This window comes from Mytilus trossulus, chromosome 14 (genome assembly GCF_036588685.1).
Source record: "Mytilus trossulus isolate FHL-02 chromosome 14, PNRI_Mtr1.1.1.hap1, whole genome shotgun sequence".
NCBI lineage: Eukaryota > Metazoa > Mollusca > Bivalvia > Mytilida > Mytilidae > Mytilus > Mytilus trossulus.
Window position 1 is genome coordinate 80,538,302 of NC_086386.1, and position 25,056 is coordinate 80,563,357.

The 25,056-nt window shown below is 31.7% G+C and overlaps 1 protein-coding gene across 4 annotated transcripts in view; it reads left to right on the forward strand.

Moving 5' to 3' along the window:
• Window positions 1–1,183: 1,183 nt before the first annotated feature.
• LOC134697259 (serine/arginine repetitive matrix protein 2-like) overlaps window positions 1,184–25,056 on the forward strand; it is a 107,061-nt gene continuing 83,188 nt past the window's right edge. For 2 of the 4 annotated variants that reach the window (XM_063559417.1, XM_063559418.1), the window contains exon 1: window positions 1,184–1,686. In XM_063559417.1, coding sequence (XP_063415487.1) covers window positions 1,199–1,686 — 488 coding nt within the window. In that variant the 5' untranslated portion in view covers window positions 1,184–1,198. Of the gene's footprint in view, window positions 1,687–4,687; window positions 4,824–25,056 lie in introns of those variants that run through there. The other 2 variants (XM_063559419.1, XM_063559421.1) reach the window with 2 other exon arrangements.

Consider the following 25,056-nt stretch of genomic DNA (forward strand, 5'->3'; position numbering starts at 1 on the left):
CATTCCCGAGAAAAAATAAATAAAATTCAAATTCAAGGGAAGGAAGTTTTGTTTTAAACCATAATCTTTGACTATAACGATGGTTTTTGAATTGAAAGTATAAAAGCAGTGGTGTTTTAAAGGATAAACTTGGCCAACTTGTTAAATTGTCAAAAGTTAAATGTTTCCAATATGTAAACTAGTGATTAGAATGTATTAAAATACACAAATAAGTGTATATAATCTTCCTGGGGGCTAATTTCAGGTAATCACTTTTGTTCAAAGACAATATTTAGTTCTTTGCTCAATAATAAGATTATAACAAATTTGAGAAGAAGTAGCACAAAAGTAGTGATCATTTAAAACTTCTAATAGTCTCTTATGCTTTGTTATTTTGCCCAGTCAACCATTCGAGGGTAGAGTTTTTAAAAATAATTAAAATTTAGAAATATTACTTATAATAATATAATTACCACATTTTTTAATCTTTTATTGGCAGTCAGTACTTAAGTTTAAGTTTATTAACTTGTTCAGTCTGCAGATCTGCAGGAAAGCTTCTTCAGACGTCTAGGTTCGCCATTCTACCGTTTCTTTACAGGATTAAAAAGTCGTTTTTTGTACTAGAACCTGTTTTCTGTCGTAATATAATAATTTAAGAAGATTACGATATTAGTTCATGAAGTTTTTAATATTTGAATAGAATAATTGAAATGATAGACAAGACCAACACAATCTTTTGTTCAATGGACGTCTTTAATGTTTTATTTTCGTCAAAAATAAATGTTTTCAATTACATTTTGGATGTAATTTATTGTTAATGTGCCGTGATAAAATGTTTTATAATCAAAGGATACATAATTTCTGTGCGATTTGACTTGAAAATTTATAACTTTATTGGATTAATTGTTTGTATTCTGGTGTATTTAATGTTTTGACTCAACACAGAAAAGTGTGGCGATAAAAATACTACAGAAATGCATAGTTACTAAGATTGTAAGGGGAACATTTTCACTTCATTTGTGACAAATTTACTGGATTTTAAATGAATACTGTGATAATGTTTTCAAACATTTTTGATGAATAGCGAGTAGTTATAAATTCAAAGGGAACGAAACATGTAATTTCACTGGATAATTATATTTAGAGGTCAATTATTTACTTATTTGTGTGTATTTTACTAAGGGGTCTATATGTATGGAGTGGTTTATTATCTGTTATTATGAGTAAACCACCTATTCCACAAACTGCTAGGAACAGGAGCCCAAGTCCTGCTATTGGACATAACTACGGGACTACATATTTAGATTCTCAAGAGGGGACTGCAAAATACAGGAGAAATAGACCAGCTCCAATTATAATTAGAAAATCATCTAGTCAGAGCAACATATCACAACAGTCTCCAACAAGATGTGAAAGTCCAAGAATAGGCTATGGGTCTCCTAGACGAAGCTCTAGTCAATCAGGAATTCACCAGAGACATAGTAAAAGGAGTCCAAGTCCAGTTATGTCACCACGTAGTCCCACGACCAGGAGTCCAAGTCCAGCTATGTTGCCACAAAGTCCAAGGGCCAGGAGTCCAAGTCCTGCATTGCTGAGTCCAAGAAGTTCTAGTCCCAGTGTTACACAACAGGTCCAGCGTAGTAGGAGTTCCACTCCATCGCTTCTTGAAAAGTTGTTACGGAAAACAAAGGAGACTTGGGGAGATGGGTAGGTAGATGTTGGTCTGGTATTTGTACAGTTTTATGTAGATTTTATTGCTTCAGAGCTGCACAGGTAATCATTGGATGTTCAAAGCCATAGTTTCTAAGTCTAAAATATTCTACCTATAGTATAATTTACATTTTTATAATGAAGAAGTAATGATATTGTTATGATGTTTCTATGTGACTGTTTTCTATATAGTTGTGCAATATACATGTTATACCAAGAAATGGTAAAATTTAGTTTTTCTTACAACAAAAAACTTGACCTTAAAAAAAATCAAGCAAGGCATTGAGCAATCGATTTCCAAGGTCATTGTGGGACATTGGACCAAAACAATTAAAAGTTGGTTTGGTCCACTTAAATGATATGCATGACTGGACCAACTGACTAGTAAAACTTTTAATTTATAGTCCAAATCATATGTGTAAATGTCCTGTAAAAACGTGACTGGTCCAGTTGAAGAATGGCTTACTGGACCAAACGTCCTGTTGATTTCTTAAAACTTTGGAAACCACTGAAATTTAAGCAATCCGATAATTAAAACAAAGAATATCAGAATAGATGAAATATACGTTTATAAAACTTCAAATTTCATACCCCTAGCCAGGGGGGTTCGGGGGGTTCATCCGAACCCGGGATGAACCCCCCATGAAAACAAATAAGCACTGTTAAAGTCAATGTTCTGTTCGAATTGTGACTGTTAAAGTTGAGTTTGTGAGTCCAACGAACCCCTCTTTGGAAATTCCTGGCTACGGGCCGGAATTTTATATAGGAATCAAAATGGGCTAATTAATATGTCTTTAAGTAAATTCTCTGAATATATTCTGTATAAGTTGCATACAAAATGCATTATTTGGTGATTGGTGTTTGGAACTTTGGACATGTTATGTTTTATAATATCATGAAATGTAGATTTTTAAAATCATTTGAGATTAAAACCAAATATAATTACAAATTTCCTTTCAAAGTCTTTAAATTGCAGCTTGAGCTTATTCAATAAAGATTTTCAATAATAATTTAATAACAAAAAAGTGTATTGAAATTTCATAAAAGAAACATTAAGAAATGGATTGAGGCATTTCAATTTATTGTCAATAACTAATAATTAAAGGTGAGAAAAATCAAATTGCTGTGTCACATCTAACCTTGACATAACCTTGGAACTAAACCTGGTTTTGATTTAAAGTGTTCTCCTGTATGGAGGTTACAATGGTACTGACATAACGGCAGCGTTGCTGGGCTGGCCCTGTCAATTCTTTTGCAATGAGTCTTTGTTATATGTATTATGTGGTATATTTTAAAAGAGATATTTGATAACACAAGGCATATTTAAATCTTTATTTGTTTTTTACATATTTCTTCTATAGATAGCATTTTTTAAAACTTTTTTTTTAGATCTATTGAATATTAGTAATATCAATTTCCAATAAAAGGTCAAAAACTTAAATTGGATTTTAAATCAATTAATATTGCATTAAATGTATGTTTGATGACAATAAATAAATACCAAGTGACACATACAGAATATGAGGTAAGACCCTATTAATTTTTTGATTTTTTAATGTAAATTTTTCTCAAATTTTAGATCTTTAGAATATCAAAAATATCCATTTCCCAAAAAAGTTTAAAAACTTTATGTGGATTTAAGTTATATTAATTTGGCATTATGTATGTTGATGACAAAAAATATATTTAAGTGACAAATACATAATATGAGGTAAAAGGGGGTGGAAAGGCAGATTCAGGGGGACTGGGGACTCGTTGGAAAAATTGGATGATTATATAGGGCATCACTGAAGCATGAATAAAGCAGCCCCCTCCCTTAGGTCAGTCAGCGAACCCCCCTTATGAAAAGTTTTGGAACCCGTCTCACTGAGGTGTAACCCTATTAATTTGTTGACTTTTTATGTAAATCTTCTTACCAAACATTCTTCAGCGTTCATTGACTGGGGATACTCCCTAGCTGTTAGAAACTACAATTAAGAAATTATACATTTATAATGAGAGACCAGAGAGATGTATGTTTTGAATTATCTGTCTATATAAGTTATGAATATTATATGAAATTTGTTTGATGTGAACTTGTCTTAAGGGTAGGTTATATTCTCTATAAATTATGTTTATGTCAAGTGTTATGGTATAATGTATGGAGGAAAGTGGTGTTTTCACAATGTAAAGTTTGAACTTTGTCAGATAAATTTTAATTTATGGGAGGCTATATCATAAAGGCCTTGTGCATTTATAAGTAGAGAATTTGTAAACACATGTATTTGTTCTGCCTTAGAGAATTTCCCCTGGAAACTTTGTTGTAAACATATCACAAAATATATTCCTGTTGGAACAAATTTTCATTACCATTTATTCCGCTAAATATGGTTATGTTTGTTCCAATAGGAATCATATTCCCAATTTTTTTTTTCCATTTATAACTTAAATTGAAGAGAAACTTTTATTTCATGACAAAATGACTGATAAATTGTATTGGTATGCTTTTGCAAAAGACTTCAAATCTTTGTATTTGTGAGTATGTGTGTGTGTAAATGATTTTGCATCTTCTAAGTTCTTTCAACATTGAATAACTTGTTAAAATGCCACAAAAAAAATGCAACCCAGCCAGACTACTACCAGGTAACTCTACTCAGTGGCGGATCAAAGGGTTGGTGAAATAAAGGGGGGTTCCCCTACTTTTTTTTTATAATCAATCCATTTGGATGTGCCCCCCTTTTATCCTAGGTTTGGAACCCTCCCATAAAATTATAAAAATAGGTACAAAATATGTGAGTTATAAATACAATATTTTTTTTTATCTCCCTCCAACACGTTATAGTAGTCTCAGATTAAATTTAATAAGTGTTATAAATGCTTATATTCACTTATGTTATTATCTTTCGAAAGCAAATAACCTCCTTAAAAAGAACAATGTTCATAGAGAAAAGATGTTATTTTAAGAAACAAACTTTAAAATTCAGGTAAAAAAGTTTTACCTGAAAGATGACTTTTCTGTGCACCAATATTGATGATGTCATCATTTATGGCCATGCCTACAGGTGATCATAATAACAGGTGAGATATCATGTGCCATGTGTACCTGTGATTTGATTTGATTTGTGGTTTTAACTGAGGAAATATATACTCCTGAGGTAAGCTTGATGTAGGGGATACATGTAATGGGGAGGGGTAAATATGATTGTCCCTCCTCGAGTGACATCATCCAGGAAGTGAAAATGATAGGAGGTCCATGCAGTGATTTTGTTTACATTTATCTATCAGTGTTATGTCAGAGGTGCTTTTTGTTCCTATAAATTTCCCCATATATCTATTAAATGGCATTCCTATAAACTTTTGTTTTGGTTTGAAAATAATTTTTATGGTATAGCCAATCCAGGAATGTTGACAAATCAATCTATAGGATAATAACAAGGAAAGTTTCATGTCAGTGCTGTTTGTTCAAATGTGGATCACAGATTGCACCAGACAGTCTGTTACTCAAATTTGAAATAAAATCAATAGTCTCTAATTTGGAAAAATCTCCCTAGACTGGCAACAATTTAACATGATGACAAGAAAAGTGGATGATGAAAAGTTGTTGTCCCCAACCCCCATTCCCCTTAAAAATGATTTAATAAATATTCCAACTTTCCAGTTGTTTATTTATAATTATTTTAAGGATGAAATGCTCAGTTAATTGTCCTGGCCTTTTGTGGTTGATTATTTAGGGAATCACTAGTAGCTAGCATTACTTGAACAGCCCCCACTTCGGTAGTTAGTGTGCCCCCCATCTCTCTATGAAAATACTGGATCTGCCATACATGTAGGTTGTTGGCGTATGTCCCCACAAATGTAATTGTCTTTGATTGCCACTCATACTTTTTCAATTTTTCAGTAATTTGTTTAATTAAAACTTGCATTGGTATCTTGATGTCCGTCTTTTGTTACATCATTGAGTAACAAAAATTGGATTTTTTAGGTTTCGTTAATGCTGTAATGTGTAGGTGGAGTTAACGAAAATTTAAAACATTCGTCTATTTTGATTTTTACTCAGAGGGCATACATGGAAGTGTTACACTTTCACAATGCTTATAGCGTAGGCAGAGTTTACAAACATTTCAAACAGTCTTCTATTTATGTTTTTTCTCCACATGAAAGTGTTATGTTTTTTTCCAATGCTATAATGCTTAGGCGGGAGTTTACAAAGATTCGAAACATTATTCTATTATGATTTTTACTCAGAGGGCATACATGGAAGTGTTATGTTGTTTCGAATGCTTATAATATTGCGTAGGCGGGAGTTTACAAAGATTTCAAACATTCTTCTCTTTAGATTTTTAGTCCATAATATGCACATAGTAATTAAAAGTAATTACCTATAGATGTTCAGTGTCATATTTCTAGTTTGAACATGACAAAAGACATTGATTGAGTAGGTGTGAAATATAAGGGAACCAACATTATATATTTTGTTCCAATATACATAAATTATGGTGTAAGATAACAAACAAGATATTGATATATTGGTTTAGATGATAATTAATTTTAGTGAACATTGACTATTGGCATTATGTGGTGAACATATGTTTTAACATGAATATCCCATTATTTGTAATATTGATTTTGAAGATCATGATTTATTCACCTTAGGCTAGCATTGAATATTTAAAATTTTATTTTCTGTTATTTCACTTTTTTATTTTTTTAAAACCTCAATGTGGTGATCTTTGACATAGCATTTTTTGGTCTTTAAGTTTTTGATTTCATCACACATTCGTTGATATTTTATAAGGAAATGGGCACACTCCACGTTGTCCCTTTTTGACTAGAAACATTGAATTTAAGATACTACTTGCATTGGGAGAAACTGTTGTTTGCAATGCCTGCATGCTGTAAAGATATACTCCTAGTTAAGTGAAATCATCTCTTTCTCACATTTATTTGAAATGACACATTAAACAATCTAGATATCTGCATAAGAAATATCAAAAGAGACTCGAAAAAACTTTCAGCTAAGATATCTAATTTTGTAACATAACTTTTGTAAGTCGATCTGTATGATCGAACCCGTTTGATATTCATATACAAGCTGTGAAAATGTCTATATCTATTGATTAAAGTGGGTATAAGGGCTCTTGTTTCTAAAAAATTTTTCAGCAGTTTGAAAAATTAATGACGTACTTGCACAATATTGAATTGCTATGTAAAATGTAGAGTCAGCTGTTTTTGTAAGCTTATGAATACACAAAAGATGTTGGTTTTATGTCAATGAGACCATTACGTTACATACAGGGTATTGACAAAAAAGAAGCACAATGCCTGAAAAGTTGTATTCAACACTTGTAATACGGTACATTCAACTAGAATCTGATTTCCAAAAGGTCTGTGATTTTCACTGGTCACTAAGGGTAATATCAACCAAAAAAAAATGACAACCACAATATAGAGGGACCTGATGAGTCATTTTGTTCTACCTGATCCGCGCATTTTTCGTTCTTCATGATCTGTTTTTCTACAGACTTTATTTTCTTCATATTTTTATGATCCGAGATCATGAAAATTTATTTTCTGTGAATCGTGATTGACAAAAAAATCAACTCGTGAATTGTGATGAGACCCCCCCCCCCATCAGGCCCCACAATATAGCCAATATAGTGCTGATAGTGTGGTTTGAAAACTTATGTTATGATATGACCATATTGCACAAAACATTAAATGCATGTTCAGTGGAAAATTCAGTTAAGTGACGATCCATGGGGCTGGGGGTTCTGGGGTTGGACCAATGATAATATATAGTGAAATTTCAGTATGAGCCTTCTAAGGTCACATTCTATATTATATTTCTTAAAATGTTTGCTGAAAGTTTTGTAAGGACTTTTATTCATACAATAAATCTAAGATCAAAAGTTTTTGACACCAAATCTGTGAATATCACACCAAACCTTGAACCTAAAGATATGAAAAGCAAAATTTATATTTACAAATATTATTGACATTTATGGGGGTATGAGAATTAAAAATGTCAGTAAATTTCATAGTCAGCGGACATTTAACATTTGTAAAATTCATGTCAAAAAGTTAGATAAAAGTATTGATATTTAAATATACTGGTACAATCCACCTGCTGATTTGGTCAAATAAGAAGTACTTCCTCTGTGAATTAATAACAACTTTGTCAATCTTTCAAACTTAGTGTTTATCAGTACTCTTAATAAAGTAAATGCCATATAAATTTACTGTGTTGGCTTACATGTTTCTGGAATATTTTTACCTCCTTCAAATAGTTGTGCTTGGTCTTAGTAGTTCAAAGGGCCTTGGTGACCAAGTGAACTAATTTAAGTTTCTACTGTAATTACTGGTAAGTCAACACTGAGGTTGTGAGTTCTAACCCTGCTTGTGGGAGAGCAGTTTATTCCAATCTGAATTGACTAGGATTGTCAGTTTTCCTATTAAGGTTCCTTGGTTTTTCCAGGCACTCCATTTCCCCCAAAAAACTGGTATCCACGAAATAGCCCAAACCAGTGAGTGCTTACAAGGGGTGTTTTAAAACACACCAAAAATCAAATCATTTCTAAGTAGTTCATCTATATAAATCGTGAATAGCCTGTCAATTATGGGGTTGTTATGATGCTCAAACCAGCTTGTGTAGATTCACTTTTCTTTTCATCATAATCTGCTAGGATTGCCCTTTTTTCTTTTGATGGTACCTAAATATGGTTCACTCCTGAGGCACCATGACTTTCTCCGCCAATAAAAAATGTAATGATAAGAGGTGAAGATGCTCTGGAAATGAAAGGAAATTATGATTGCATTCTATCATGACTTAAATGGCAACATATTTATGCATATGTGAAAGGCAAGAACAAACGGTTTTACTCTGCCCAGATCTAACTGAAGTTAGGAGTCTGTAATTCTGTGGTTGTCGTTTGCTGCTGTGTAACCTATATTACCAGTATGCAGTATTGTCTTTGCTCACTGTTGAATGCTGTACATTGCAAATAGTTTGTTCAATCCTGTGTTATTTACTCTTTTGTGGAGAGTCGTCTCATTGACACTTATACCACATATTTTTACATGGTGCATAGTTGTGTGTCCTGGGCAGACAGATGGAGAAAAGGTCTTATATTGGATGAACAAGAGCATTTGCAAGGATTTTGAATGAGCAGTCTCAAAACATCAAGCTATATATTGAATTAAACGGCTCCAAATTCCCAACTGTAAATTAATGAGAAGTCTTAAAGCATCAAATGCTCTCCTTACAATATACTGAAAGTGGCTAATCAAACACACAGTCCAGATGAACAATGCTGTCAAGCCATGTTGTGAACAATATAGTCAATGAAATGGTTAACCATTTAGTCTCTGTTGAACCTTGAACATTCCTATTATAGTTAAGATAGTGGCCATTCCTATGTCAAAGATAGTGGCCATTCTAATGTCCGAGTAGTGGTCATATCCTACGTCCATGATAAAACTGATATAAAACATTGTTGATCATGCGTTTGGGTTTGTGATAATAACATTTGACCTCACATATTTGTACAGATTATTTCATGTCTGTGCTGGACACTAGGGGATGAACTAACGGAAATAAGATAAAACATTTCATTGACCTTAACATTCCATTCCGTCTCTTTCTTTTGTATGTGATTACACCAGTGATCAGTTTTCTTTTGAGACCAATGATCATGTTATGGCTAGATATAATATTTTAACCCCATGCCTTACCCTTGCAGAAATAAATCCTGACATTTTTTTTAATCAGGATATCTCAAGATTATCCTGGGATATCCTGAAAATATCCTGTAAAGCATTTAGCCCTTTTTCTAGGGAAAAAAATTATGGGAGAATTTCAGGAAATGTCAGGACTTTCAAATCAAGCAGCTTTAAACTAGGGGAATTCTCAGGATATCTCAAGACTTTAAAAAATAAATATAATATAGACCAGGATATGTCAGGACTTTTCCTTCAACATTCATCCAACTTTCAGATACTTTACAAATTCTTTCTGAATGCAAAAAAAAATTAAAGTCCCGGATGATTCCTGGTATTGAGACTTAAGAAATAACATAATCTATATCACAAATTCAACTAAATAAGAAAGAAAATCTTTGGGATTAAAATTATCTGTTGTTTGTTAAAAAAAAGTAAATATTCACATGAAAATAGTGTTTTAGCAGAGAATAGTTATTAGTGGGAAGAAACTAAAACTATTTTGTCAAACATTTTTGAAATACACAAGTTATTAATGGCATAGTGCAAAGATTATTGGTGTTAATTAAAGATATTAAACATATTTTGACAGTTAACTTATTTACACAGTTACTGCTATTCTTCCTGTTCATGGAAGCATAACGAGGACAGTATTCCAAAGTAATAGATTTTTGCAATAAAAACAGCAGGGTGTTCGAGAAACTCCAAAGCTTGTCTATCATAACAGCCAATTTACTTCAGAGTAATCATTGGTCTATTAGCCTATATAAAGCAGGTTAAGATTATAATTTAAATGACACATCAATAATAAATCATATTCCGAACTATTTTGGAAGTGTTGAAAAACACATAATTTAGTCATTGCCGTATATATGCAAAGTGTTTGGTTTTATTTACAATACCGGTGGTACATTTTATTGTTTTAAAACTGGTAACACTGCGTGTGGGAGTGTCACTGCCGTTACTGGTTTGCTGCAAGAAGTTTTTTTTTTTACTCTTCCTTTCCCTAAAGATGTAAATTCTGATTTTCTCCAAGTTCACATATGTGCCTTTCTATTAATTGTCGTCCGGCATATAAATAACTTAGAAAAATATCAGATCAATGATAGATAGGCCCAACGACAGACGTTTCTCAACGATGTACAATGTAAACAAACCTTGACCTCGTGGTTTTAATCGTACTGAACAGTTCGGCCCTAAAAATACCTTCCAAGTGAGTCCACTTGTTTATTCACATGCACCATGTGCCGTTTAAACTAAAGATTATTTTTTTATTATACTTAATAAAACTGCATATTAATAAATATTTGTTTGCGACACCCTTGATTTATTTTCATACTTCCGTTACGGCACAGATCAACTTCTGGCCAATATTATCTGGGGCGAGATTGTCACAGTCTCAACGTCAGCGTAAGTGCACTCTTGGGTAATACGTCACCAAAATGGAGATTACGCTGATGGAAACACGGAAAAGACATTTCCAGGCAGAAAGATTTCAGATAAGTGCATTACAAATTTAATTTAACATGACAGACATGTATATATTATTATAAAATATAATTTGTTGAGGAACTATGATTTTTTTATGGTTTCTTTGAGCAAAGCAACATCAGAAAGTCTTGAAAGCATATTTGAAAATTTATTTTTAATTATATAAACAAAATGAATAATTGTTTCCACATGATTATTGGTAGTTACCTAAAATGTATAGTTTTTGAATTGTTTGAATTGTTCTTTTGTGAAAATAATAAGTAGCCAGTTTTTTTAATCTTCAGGGGATAAAAAGGGGGAGGGTTCTGAAATGAATTTGATTCCTTAACAGCTTCCGATGTAGTGTATAAACAGGCAACAACATTTCAATTGAATATTATTGCTTTAAAACATCTAGAACAATTGATTCTTTGTGGATTTTTTTTTATACTTTTAGGGGATTGAATGATTAAATATCAAAATGAAGCTGCCAGTTTTGATAGTAAAACAGATTCAGTGGAGATTTTAGTTACATTTATTCAGCGATTCTACTTGGAAGAACAGAGACAACAAAATATTACAGAAAGAAGCAGAAACTTTACATGTATCCTTTTATATTATTATATCTGACGCATAGTTACTTTAGTTTTAATATTGGGTGGGTACAGGTGCAGATCCAGCCATTTTAAAAAAGGGGTGGGGTTCAAACTATGTACTATAAACCCTTTCATATGCATTGATCTTGCTAAAATAGGTTCCAACCCCCCAGAATCCTCTCCTTGATCCTCCACTGGCGTACCATTTTTATGCCCCACCTACGATAGTAGAGGGGCATTATGTTTTCTGGTCTGTGGCACCGTTCGTTCGTCCGTCTGTGCATCCGTTCGTTCAGGTTAAAGTTTTTGATCAAGGTAGTTTTTGATGAAGCTGAAGTCCAATCAACTTGAAACTTAGTACACATGTTACTTATTATATGATCTTTCTAAGACTTTTGACTTCAATTTCACGGTCCACTGAACATAGAAAATGAAAGTGGAAGTTTCAGGTTAAAGTTTTGGGTCAAGGTAGTTTTTGATGAAATTGAATTCCAATCAACTTGAAACTTAGTACATATATGTTCCCTATAGTATAATCTTTCTAATTTTAATGCCAAATTAGATTATTACCCAATTTCACGGTCCATGGAACATGCAAAAGGATAGCGCGAGTGGGGCATACATGTACTTTGGACACATTCTTGTTATTGGTAATTTAAGATAACAATATGGGCATTAAGCAATAAATATGACCAACAAGTTTGCTTATTAGTACTAGAATCTAATTTTATAGTAATCATTAAATACAAGGCATTTTTTTTAATCTGAACTTCAACAGCCTTTGAGATAAGCTATTTAACATGGCCAATACAAATACTCATTTGTACTTATTTTTCATACAACTACAATTCTTGCTTTAAATAAATAAATTGATATTTACTACATGTAACGTAATTCAAACAGTCAATTGGGGTTGATATCTTGCATTAAATAGGATAGTGACCGCCATTGACAGTAAAACCTCGTTCGACTCACTAAACAAGCCCCTGTGTACCAAAGCAAACATCTAACTTATCAGTGGCATAATCAGGGGAGGGTTCTAATTTTTTTTGGATAATCAAATGCATTTGGATAGGGACATATAGCTGGATTCCCCTTTATCATAGGTTTTGAACCCCCATTTTTGAAATGGCTGGATCTGTCCTTGATTAGAATAAGTAAATATGGATTTAAAATAATTTAAGAAAATATTTGCAATAGAAAAAATGTGCATTTAAAAATGATACCAGGGCAAACACCTACCTTATCAGTTGTGTATTCAGTGGAGGGTTCTGGTGGGTTTTTTTTGTGGACAATCTATACATTTGAATAGGGACATATAGTTGAACCCCCTTTTATTATCCAGGGTTGGGAACACCCCTTTTTGAAATGGCTGGATCTGCCCTTGTTTAAAATAAGGAATATGGATTTAAACTAATTTAAGAAAATATTTGCAATAGAAGAAAAATGTGCATTAAAAAAGGATTTACTCAAATTTTGTAATTTCTTATAAATAGAATTCATGAAAGACATTTATTGGTCCTGAAGTAAGGACATTCTAAGGATATTCACAGGATATTCTAAGGATATACCAGGACCAACTAAATGCAAGCAAATCTAATCCTGACAAACTAAGGACATTGTCAGGATATTCACAGGATATACCAGGATTATCCCAGGGCTTACTCAATGCAAGCAAATCTGTAAATCCTGACATCAGGATAATTTCCTGAGACCAGGACCTGAGGAATCCTGAGCACAGGATTATCACAGGATTTTCTACTAGGATATTTATGGTCTGGACTGTCTCTGGATATCCCTGGAATATCCTTGTTCCAATACCGTCCCATGTTTAACCCTATCTCAGGATCAGGATATCTCAAGATTGCCCTGTGATTTTTCTCAAGATTATCCTGAGATATCCTGGGGATATCTTGTGATATCCTGTACCATTTTCGCAAGGGTAAGGTGCTTACTATTAGATTTACTTTTGTTTCTTATAATCAAACTAGGAATTATTAAGTAACAAAACATAAATGTTAAAGGAACTTATAAATGTTTTTATCCAATTGCAGAAATCTCCAATGATTGCAAAACTTTTTTTGTTTAATGTTCCTACATTGGTTAAATCATTGTACATGGAAATATTCATGGTCAAAAATAATTTAAAAGATTCAGTTTATTTATTTCATAACACTTGTTTTATTTTAATCAAAATTTATATAAGATGCAGTTGATTATAGTTTAATAACACTTTAAATTTTATACATAAACATTTAAATAAGATTATCATGCAGTTTATTAATTTCATAACACTTTTTTTTATTTTTGTTTTTATTGAAATTTATGTAAGATGGGGTTGATTAATTTCATAACAAAATTTTAATTTTTAATATTTCAATTTTTATATTTTAAATTATGAAAATAAGATGATTTAGACCTGTCAATCACATTTAATTACATTACACCTAGATACACTCAGTCTGTTTAGTCATCTGCAGGAAAATGTTTGATTAAATTATTATATAATATCAAATGTACATATTTAAATTTCATGTCACAAATATTTCAAAAATTAAATTTTTAATTTGTATGCACATTGATTTATTTCTAAATATATGCATGTAATTATGTTTGACGCATTCCTCCACTTTGCATGTACTGATCTGTACTGTGCAAATTTTCAGAGTTATTTCCCTTTATTAATACAAATTTGAACTTTACATGAAGGTGTTCCTGAAATGGAAATTGTCAAAAATTATGTACACATTATATGTTTATACTATTTGTACATTGTACCAAATTGTAATTGTCTTATATATGTAGGACTCAAATCTATGGCGGGTTCCAAATCTATGGCAGATTCCTAATCTATGGCAAATGTGACGTTACAAACGCCAAACAACTCAAATCTATGGCAGATTTTTGTTTACTCCAAATCTATGGCAGATCTTGGGGAGAGGGTACCGTATAACGTCACAATTGAATATAACGCCATATTACATCTTCGCCGCCGCTAACGATGGCGGAACCCATAGATATGAACACCATTTAAGATGAAGATATTTTCCTGACAAAAATTTGCGGGTGGTTTAAAGGAAGATGTGACCTATTATCCCAAAGATGAACCAAATGTGCTGTACTTGGCTGAATCCCGCGATGAATTATGGCGCTGCTATTTTCAGTACCACATATTTTATAAAAAGGCTATTTGGGGTCTTTATAGCTTGCTGTTCGATGTGTTGAAGGCCTTACCTTTACCTATACTGGTTTACTTTTATAAATTGTAACTTGGATGGAGAGTTCTCCCATTGGCACTCATACCACATCTTCCTATGTCTAGTTAGTAGTAGTTTACTGTCTTCGGCTGGCAAAGTTTATAAAATGATATATAAAATTCCCGGATACAAATTTAATTTAAATCGTCATCAAATAAAAAAGATGTATTAACGATATCGCTGAAATAAATATTATTTGAAAATTCAACCTGTTAATTTTCAGTTGTTACTTTTAAAAAATAAATAAAAAAGAGGCCTTCTTGTTTGTTAGAGGTCTTATATATTGGTTAAATGAATTGGTTAAACAGGTACCATGCACAGATTAAAAAATGTTTATTTTTTACAAAGCATATGAAGTCTTTATTAAGGCATATGAATTTATCAGTTATGTATTTTTTTAGTTGACCATTATGGAATGTTTATTTCACAAATGTTTATAAACATGTTCCCGTTGCCGTATTTTTCCACTTGCCTAAGACAAGTCATTGGTCGAAAATGTACTGCATTGTTTTCCATTTGCACAAAACGTGCCATAGATTTGGAAACAACAAATGGAAGTTTTTAACGACCTTGACTGGCTATACAGCCCTTGCACGGTCGGTAATTTGGAAACAACATAAATCCGCCATAGATTAGGAAATTACAAAACTTGCCATAGATTTGTGATGGCATGACGTCACATTTACCACAGATTAGGAATCTGCCATAGATTTGGAACCCACCATGGATTTGAGTCCTACATATATATTTGATACATTTTGTTCAGTTTTAACCTATCGATATTTAATGGAAAATAGTAATTTTCTTTATCTTGTCAGGGGCGGATCCAGCCTTTTTTAAAAGGGGGAATCCAACTTTTATGTCCCCATTCAATGCATTGATCTTTAAACAAAGGGGGGAGGTTTCAGCACCCCTGAACCCTCCCCCTGCATCCGCCACAGTAAATGTTTTCTACATTTATGATATTTAGAATGTTTGATGATCCCATGCACCACAACCACCAACAAATAAGTAGAAAAAAAAAAATACTGTGTTAAATTTTTTTATATATAAACATTAATATAATGGTAAAATTTACTTAATTTTATATTTAAATTATACCATAGATTGTAATACCCATCTATGAGTATACTAATATAAAAAAAAGCATTTCTAAATAATCAATTAAGGAAAAGTCATTAAGTGTCATTGTTTTGTTTATAAAAAGTCGTTATATACATGTATATTGATAGCAGTAAGATTAAATTGCTTGTAATATCCTGAATACTGTCAGATGAAACTTTTGCTTCTTTGTTTCTATGACAACCAGGTATATCTATGTCATGTCTGGAATTTGTTCTTTAATTACCTTGGGTTCTTATTCTTCCAGACTATCATGATTTTGTCATATGATACCATAAGATTGTTGACAAAAAACGGTAAATGTTTGACATGGGGCATCTTTTACCCAAAATAAATAGTTTGGTTGTTTAAATCAAGCTGTTGCTATTTTAAGATGTAATGAATATGTATTGAACAAATTTCAGTTAATTACGCAAGTGTCAACTGAATCTGACATTACTTAGAAAGATGTCCAAATTACAACTTTCAATTTATTTGGTATGAATGAAATCGTGTTAGCTAAACACCAAAAATTTTTGAAATAGAATGAAAAGTTCAGTAAACTAACAGGTCATTTGACCCGCAGATTAATTTTCAGAAAAATGTGACCGAAATTTTGTATAGTACTTTTAAAATTATTTTGCCATTTACTTTTTGAAGCTAAGTTTTAATTTATAATTTCCATTTCCTGCACCCACAGAGTCAGATTTTGATAAATTGTGATACAGACCCTGATAATATGCTAACCATGACAAATAGGTTGTGATTGCAAATGAATGCACCTTTCTGTTATAGCTCCCATATTTATACTATTTGTATTTTTATTTCATAAAAAATTTGATACCTTTTTTAACAATTTGACAGTTTTTTTTGTTTTTTTTACATTTCATCAACTACCCTAGTCCAATATCATAATGTGCTCCAATGAAAAAATTAAAAAACTTAAAGACCATCCAAAAGCATATATTTTAATAACAAATGCAATGTGACATTTCTGAATTTTGTCTATTGTCACTGAATGTTCAGCAAGCAAGAGTCAATCTAGTCAACAATTAATTTGCTGGGCAATATTTATGTGGAGCAGGATCTGCTTACCCTTCTAGAGCACCAGAGATCACCCCAATTTTTGGTGGGGTTCATGTTGCTCAAAGTAGTTAGTTTTTTTATGTTGTGTTGTTTGTACTATTATTATTTTGTTTGTCTTTTTCTTTTTTGACCAAGGTGTTGTAAGTTTATTTTCAATCTATGAGTTTGAATGTCACTTTGGTATATTTAGCCCCTGTTTTGTAAGGAATTTGTTTTGGAAGATAATTTTGTTTTTAATCGAACCTGTAGGTGAATTATTTTTCCATATTCTAATAATGTGTCCAGATATTTTGTTTATATATATATATTTAATAATTTTATCGTAATTATCAGCCTTTTCACAACCATTGACATTTCCTATAAAACATACTCAAAGTATACAGTTATCTTTTGGTAAATAATTTTATACAATATTGTCCCCTTAGGTCATTAAATAGCAAGTTTTCTTGGCAAGATGCGAATGTGTTTTGATTAATAGTGGATAAACGTTTCTAGGTTACGCGAGGACAATAATGATAAGAGGATTGTGCAATTTTCTGCAGGTAGAACCAGGTATTTGCACGCATTCAAACTCACGATTTCTTTTTCAAAATTCTAAAATGTGTTGTTGACTTGATGAGTAATTTATCATGATCTTATTTGGGTTCAAAAAGCCCCACATTATATAACTTATTGAAAAGAAGTATTTTGTGTTTTGTTAAATATGGCCATTACCTACGTTGATGCAATAAATTATTTTTGAATTGATTTATAAAGGGACAATGCAGCTTTTATTTGAAATATAATTTTTTTTTACAAGTCATTTTTGGGGACTTCCATCAAAGATCATACAACGATATTACGTATTATGCACGTCAGAGCTGCATTTTTTTATAACGGATTTTCACTGCATATGTGACATCACAGTTTTTGGTAGAATTCTGAGTACAGAAGTTTTCCTCAATCCAACAGGTATTATTATACATTCATTCAAATGAAGAATTTTAACTTTGGGTTATCTCCCTTTATTTTAAATATAAGAATGTATCTATTGTTGGTGTATTAAAAAGTCTAGGACCGCAGATCTTAAAAAATAAAAGATTAAAAGGGGGAGGGATGTTATTCCTGAAAATATGATATATACGGCAAACCAGAGCATTTGGAAGGGAAATTGAAAGATGATTTTATGCACTCAAAACAGAAGATATATGTTCATATCAAAGGGGTGTACCGTGACCCTCTATGCCCCCATCTTGAATCCCTCATTGATGGTATACCTTATTTTAGTTAAGAATCAAGTCCTTAAGCTAGTTAACACCTAGGAAATCCGAAATCAATCATATTGGATACACACCTTTTTAACCTGTCATTTTTTCCTGACATTGATTGATTGATTTATACCAATAAACATATTGATCTTTTTAAAAATCTGATGAAATAGGTATGTCCTATTATATATATATTAATTGTTTAATTATGCTGAAAATTTAATCATTACTTCAATGTTACACAACGTTGAGTAGTAAAGTTAGGTATTGTTTTGGTTTTGCAAACTTTTAATTTTTATTGAAATGAAATTTTTTTTTGAGGGGTAAAATTAATTGAACATAATAAATTTTGAAATTGACAAATGTTTTATGTTAGGAACTGATTCAAGATTTGCACTGATTGACTGAATTCAATAACTGTTTATCTTTTGTTAATAAGAAGATGTGGTATGAGGCAGCCAATGAGACAACTCTCCATCCAAGTCACAATATATATAAGTGAACCATTACTGGTTAAAGAATGGTCTTCAACACTGAGCCTTGGCTCACACTGGCAAGCTATATTAAGGGCCCCATAAATTACTGGTGTAAAACTATTCAAAGAGGAAAACCAACAGTCTAATCTATATAAAAAATGAGAAAAGAAAAACATTTATGAACCACATCAACAAATGACAACTGTTTTACATCATGTTCCTGACTTAAGAAACATAGAAAGACAGATAACTGTTAAGTTAGATTTCAAGAAATGGTGCATAAAACCTGATAATTCCTACAAATTTGACTGCTACTTTTTAATTTTTGTGACACCTATCTTGTGATTTTTGCAGTTATAACAACATGACAAACAAAATTGTTGAATTTATTGTATTATCTATCTACACTAACACATTGATTCCAAATATGTAGTGGGGCATCTTAAATATAGATAAAAACAACACAGAATTTCAAACCTCCATTTGTTTTATTAGGAAAATTGTCCAATCATGAGTTGACAATATTCCACAGTATATTAGTGCATTACTCTGTAGTATTTGAAGGCTATAGCAAAATTTTAGTTTAACCTTAAAATAAAACTTCTGTTTGAAGTATTTTATGATGTAGAATACTAACTGCATAAAAGAATTATATAAATATCGGTAAAATATTTTAAAATAGATTTTATAATCTTGCAAACTGCTTAAAATTCATCGAAATGCAAACTATTTCTAGTATTTATTAACTATTGATTTAGATATTTCAAGTGATTTTCTATATATATTGACATTTAAAAGACTATTTACTGAGTGTAAAGACATTTTCACAAGCGTCCCTTGACTAAGAAGTTAATTTGACACGAAAAATATCCAAGAATTTGTTTACCTTTTAATTTAAAGTTTAAAAATAAATCTAGAATTTCTTTCAAATAAATAAAGTTAAGGTCAAGAATCAAAGACTTTGGGTGTCAACATGTAATTAGAGGCTACTGTTTATAGATATGTATCTTAATTCAATGTGTCACATGGTTTAAAGTGCAGGCAACCTTGTGCCAGGGCGGGACATGAACTTTTTATTGTTTTATTTTTGTGGCTTTATTCTTTTTTGGTATAAGGTTGTATTTTAATTTGCATATATGAGTTGTTTTTTCATGAATTATTTTGCATCGGTTATAAAATTTTGGGAGTAAATTAATCAGTTTTAAATTTTCATTATTATTAACTTGCAATAATGCAGATTTTTGTTTTATATCATTACTGTTTTGTATATGATGTTATGAGTTGTGTGAGTAATATCTTTAAGAGATTAATGAGAAAATTGATGGTAATATTGGACAAATTTAAGATTCAATGTAGATTGGTTCAAATTCAACTTTTGTATTTTATTGCTTTTATAAACGTTAAGTAGGAAGCTAAATTTGTTTTACAAAAAATTCATTGTTTTACAAATATTGCTATCAAGGTTATCTATTTTTTTTTAAAGCAATGGAATAAGGTACTACGGGTCAGTTACGAAGAAAAGGATTTAAAGACAAATCAAAAGAGTAAAGTTGATAATCAAATAAAATGTAATTGTTAGGGAGATACACTTTAAGGTCATCTATCAGATAAGTTGTCAGAACAAGCCAAAATATCTTCTGCTTTGCCTAAATGTTTTTATGTCTTTTCCCTTTTGAAACCCCACTTAGACTTCTTTCAGATATCTAAGACTGTGCCATACCTAGAACCATGCAGTGGTTTATTGTGTATTTGATTCTAGGAGGTTTGCTGTAATATGTCTATGCCAGGACAAGAACAAGTAGTTTACTTATAGTTGACTACAACTATGTCAGGTCTAAAACCAGTTGTTAACTACATATTTGAATAGAACTATGTCTTGCATGCATGTAACCAGTGTTTAACCAGTAGTTAACACATAACCAGTGTTTAACCAGTAGTTAACACATAGCCAGTGTTTAACCAGTAGTTAACACATAGCCAGTGTTTAACCAGTAGTTAACACATAGCCAGTGTTTAACCAGTAGTTAACACATAGCCAGTGTTTAACCAGTAGTTAACACATAGCCAGTGTTTAACCAGTAGTTAACACATGATCAGTGTTTAACCAGTAGTTAACACAATGATGTACATTTGACTATGACTACACTTTGTACATTTGACTAAGACTACACTTTGTAATGCCAAGAACCAGTGGTTTACTGTATCTTTGACTTAAAGGCTATGTATAAATGCCAACAAATAGGATTTTTCTGAAGTGTACATTTAACAATTTCAATATCATGCCAAGAACCAACAGTTTACTGTATTTATTTCTCTAATGTTATAGACAACATGTCAAAAACTAGTTGTGTTCAAGCAGGAACGTATATATTAATAGATATACTGTTCCCAGGTTCAAGCTATTGCTACCATGTCTTTTAAGAACTTAGTGGTAAAATATATATTTGACTATTACATCTATGTATTTGACTAAAGCTTATGATCACTTCCATGTCAAAATCCAGTGGTACATCCTATAGATGACCTTTGGTCTACAGTTATCCTGTTAATGACCTGAGATAATTCCTGACATCTATGATGACAAATGACCAGTGGACAAAGTACTTGATGAATAATTTATGTCTGAGATGTTCACACATACTTCATCATCATTATTACATCTTTACCAGGGACATTTGTATATATGTAAACTTTTAGGCCAAAACAATAATATATGTGTTTCCTCTAACCCATTGGCGGATCCTGGGAGGGGGGTCTTTTTTTTTACCTATCAATGCATTTGAATGGGGACATATAATTGGAATTCCCCCCTTTGTCCTGGGTTGGGAACACCCCCCTTTTTAAAATGGCTGGATACGCCCCAGTGTAACAGATTCCCTTGTAGTAACCAGCTAAAAATATTTGGAAATAAAATGATATTGCTGACCTACCTACCTTATTTTTCCTAGCATGTTAGAGGAAACACTTGTTTTATTGTTTTTTTGGCCTTTAACATACATCATTACATCTTTATATACCTTGGACATTTGTGTATGTAAACTTTTACATACATTATGTTTGTATTGATATTGTTATACATGTCATCACATGATCAGTCAGCTGGGAAACTTACATCCTTTGAAATGTTCTTATATAAATAGCTTAATGTTTTACATGACAAGATCTTGAATTTTCTACAAACTTAGTGCTTATATCTTCTTGTTGCAAGTCTTTATATTAGTTTGTGGGGAATTTTTAACATCTTACAGACCAACTTGTTGCCCAAAAATGGTGCTGCAGCTCCTTTTCATTTAATAATATATCCAAAGTCAACTCTAAATATATGGATGTCAATATCCACCATTACTATGGTTCTTATTGAATTAATTAGATATTTTAAGATTCAATAGTTTATGATTTGCATACAGACAACACATTATCTTGAAAGCTTGCAGGATAAGGGAAAAGGGGGGGGGGGGTAATTTTGTTTTGATACACATGATTACAAAGATGCTTATACAAACATTTTTTGCAAGGTCTTGTATATATATAGATACTGACCACTGATGATAAATAGAAAATCATAAAATGAAACATAGGTTAATTTTCTAGTTAAGTTGAAATCTGATTAATATCATGATAATTATTATCAGTGGCCATTGAATTACGCACACCCTTAGCCAGTAGGATTCGAGGGGTTCATAAAAATGTGTTAATTCAAAAGTAGTTGGATCAAAATGTCTTGTCTCACTTGCACAGTAAGGGACGACATCAAAACTTCAATGTAGGATAAAAAACTTAATTCATATAGTTTTTTTTAACTGATCCCCTTACCCTCCCCCATTTAACTTAATTTGGAAAAATTAAAATTTGATTTTTTGAAGTCGTCCTTAATCCAGTCATAAAAGTGCAGCACATACAGTAGGTAAATTACACCTATAAAATACCTGTTGGTGATCAATAACTTATATCAGATACACCATAACAATACTAATCAAAGAAAAGATTGATAAGAAATGAAGAACATTTTGTCTTTTATAGTTGCTTTACTATAGTCTAGAATAAAACACACCTTTAGATAGACAGCTCATTAACTTACATTGTAGCATACCTGAGATAGACTGCTCATTAACTTACATTGCAGCATAATACCTGAGATTGAAAGCTCATTATTACTTGCATTACAGCACATCTGAATACAGAATGGTTTACCAATAATTTACTAGAGAATCAACAATTGATTTTGAAGTGGCTGTAAAGAATAGTCTGAAGAGATTACTTGTTCAATGATAAAATACAAAAACTGTTAGATTGACTGGTTAATTGTTTTTTAATTGGAGGTAAATTGATCATAGTTTGCTCTGTAAAGCACTTTTGATCAACAGGAATTGGTTTTCAGTTGAGCTACATGATAACACACCTGTGTATAATTTATTGGGTACCTGGTCTCATGTCTGTAGAACACAGCACACCTGAGATTTACGCCTTAATTAAGATCTATATCTCTGTTACTTATCTTTTGAGTAAGGCATCAGTATTATTCACCTGTGAAATGAACAAAGTAGTATTTGGATAAAGATCTATTTAACTGCAAATTACCCCAATTAATTTGATTAAGATAAGCAAGGATTTAACATTTCCCGTCAAAATAAAGTGCTAGGTTGCCATTGTATACAGACGGATCTTGAAGTCTTTGTGGTAGATTCGTTACTGTAAATGTTTAAATACGTCTTTGTTTGTATTGGTAATTCCGTAAATCTCCACGATGAAGGATTTTAAACTACTGAACTGTTTGTCTTCAAAGTCAAGGTAATTTCTTTGGTCATTGTTGTTTGTGTTGATGTTGACATGGCTAATACTAAATTCTGAACAGTTTACATAATTTTTTGGTAACTCGTTATTATTTTGCAATTCATGTACCGTATGTTGCATGGATAATTGTATTATGAAATGGATTATGGAATGACCATTCAAATAATTTTCTCAACAATTGTGGATATAGTATAAAACTCTGCGATTTGTATAGAATGCAATGATAATTGATAACATGTCATAAAGGTACAGTGAGTGTTTTGTGTTTGACTGTGTTATTAAGTGTTTGATTAATATAGGAAAAAAGTAACCATGGGAAATATTGGTGTTTTTAAGTGTTTGATTAATACATGAAAAAATATCATGGGAAACATCAACATTTTTCAAGTGTTTACGAAAATGTTGTCAGACAAAAAGGCATCCTTTCATGACAATATTTACCCTAAACGTGATAACAAATTGTTGGAACTCAAATTGCACTTATTGGTAACCTAAATTGAAAGATTTTTTAAATTTTTTTTATATTTATATCGCAATAGTTTTTCTGTGATTTCAAATAGTCATTTGTCTGACATTGGTCAGTAGTTGGACATCTTAAGTAGGTCAACAATTTTCCGTTTAAACTTTTCAAGCTATTATTACTAGCTGCTAAACTTGCTACGGTAATTTGCAACTGAACTTGTACTAATCGGTACTGGCATGAAAATACAGATTTTTTTTGTTATTAAAATTTGCTGTTACCAAAGCTCATGAGATTCTTTTCACGGATTTGGCTATACTTTTTGGACCTTTTTGATTATAGCTCTTCATCTTTTAGAATAAGCTTTCAAATTCAAATATTTTGGCTATATGCATCACTGAAGAGACGTGTAATTTGTTGAAATGCGCATCTGGTGCAGGAAAATTGGTACCGTTAATGTTATTTAGAAAGATAACATTTGTATTTTTTTTAAAAGACGGGCAAATTTGCTTGAAAACTTGAGATTGCTCATAAAATTTTTGAAAATTGTACAAATGTGTATTGAAAGTGTTTCTACCAAAAGATATTCCACAAAAACTTGCTTAAAATAATCTGACAGCCACAATACTTCCCAATTTGCAGTACAGAACTTTTTTTATAATACTCTTTCGCAAAGTGACTTTAAAAAAATGACAACAGACACAGTGATTTCGGTCACATATGTCCCTATATTTGACAGTGTACACATATGTGTCCCTATATTTGACAGTGTACACATACCAGTGTTGTATTTTGTAGTAACATAGGATTTGATGAACTTTTGATATTTGGTTGTTTGTCCAGTTTGTTCCTTATGTGTGTATGAATATTCTTGTTGATTGGTGCCAAGTATGGGTCTGTTTTGTTTACACCGATCTGTCAAAGGTGACAGGTTTGTTTCATCATGTCAACTTGAGGTTTGTTATGGAAAATATATAGAAACTGTACAATGTTAATTTAGTCTTGGTGTTTTTGTATGAAATGTAAAAAGTGCTCAATTGAAAAATGTATTTCAAAATGAAATAAAAAAAACAGTTGAAAATTCACTACCTCCCTCCCCCTAGAAATTCCTGACAACTGGCCTCTAATCTACCATTTAATAATAGACTAGTGTTTGTTGAGGACCAGTATTTTAGTACACCTGAGTCA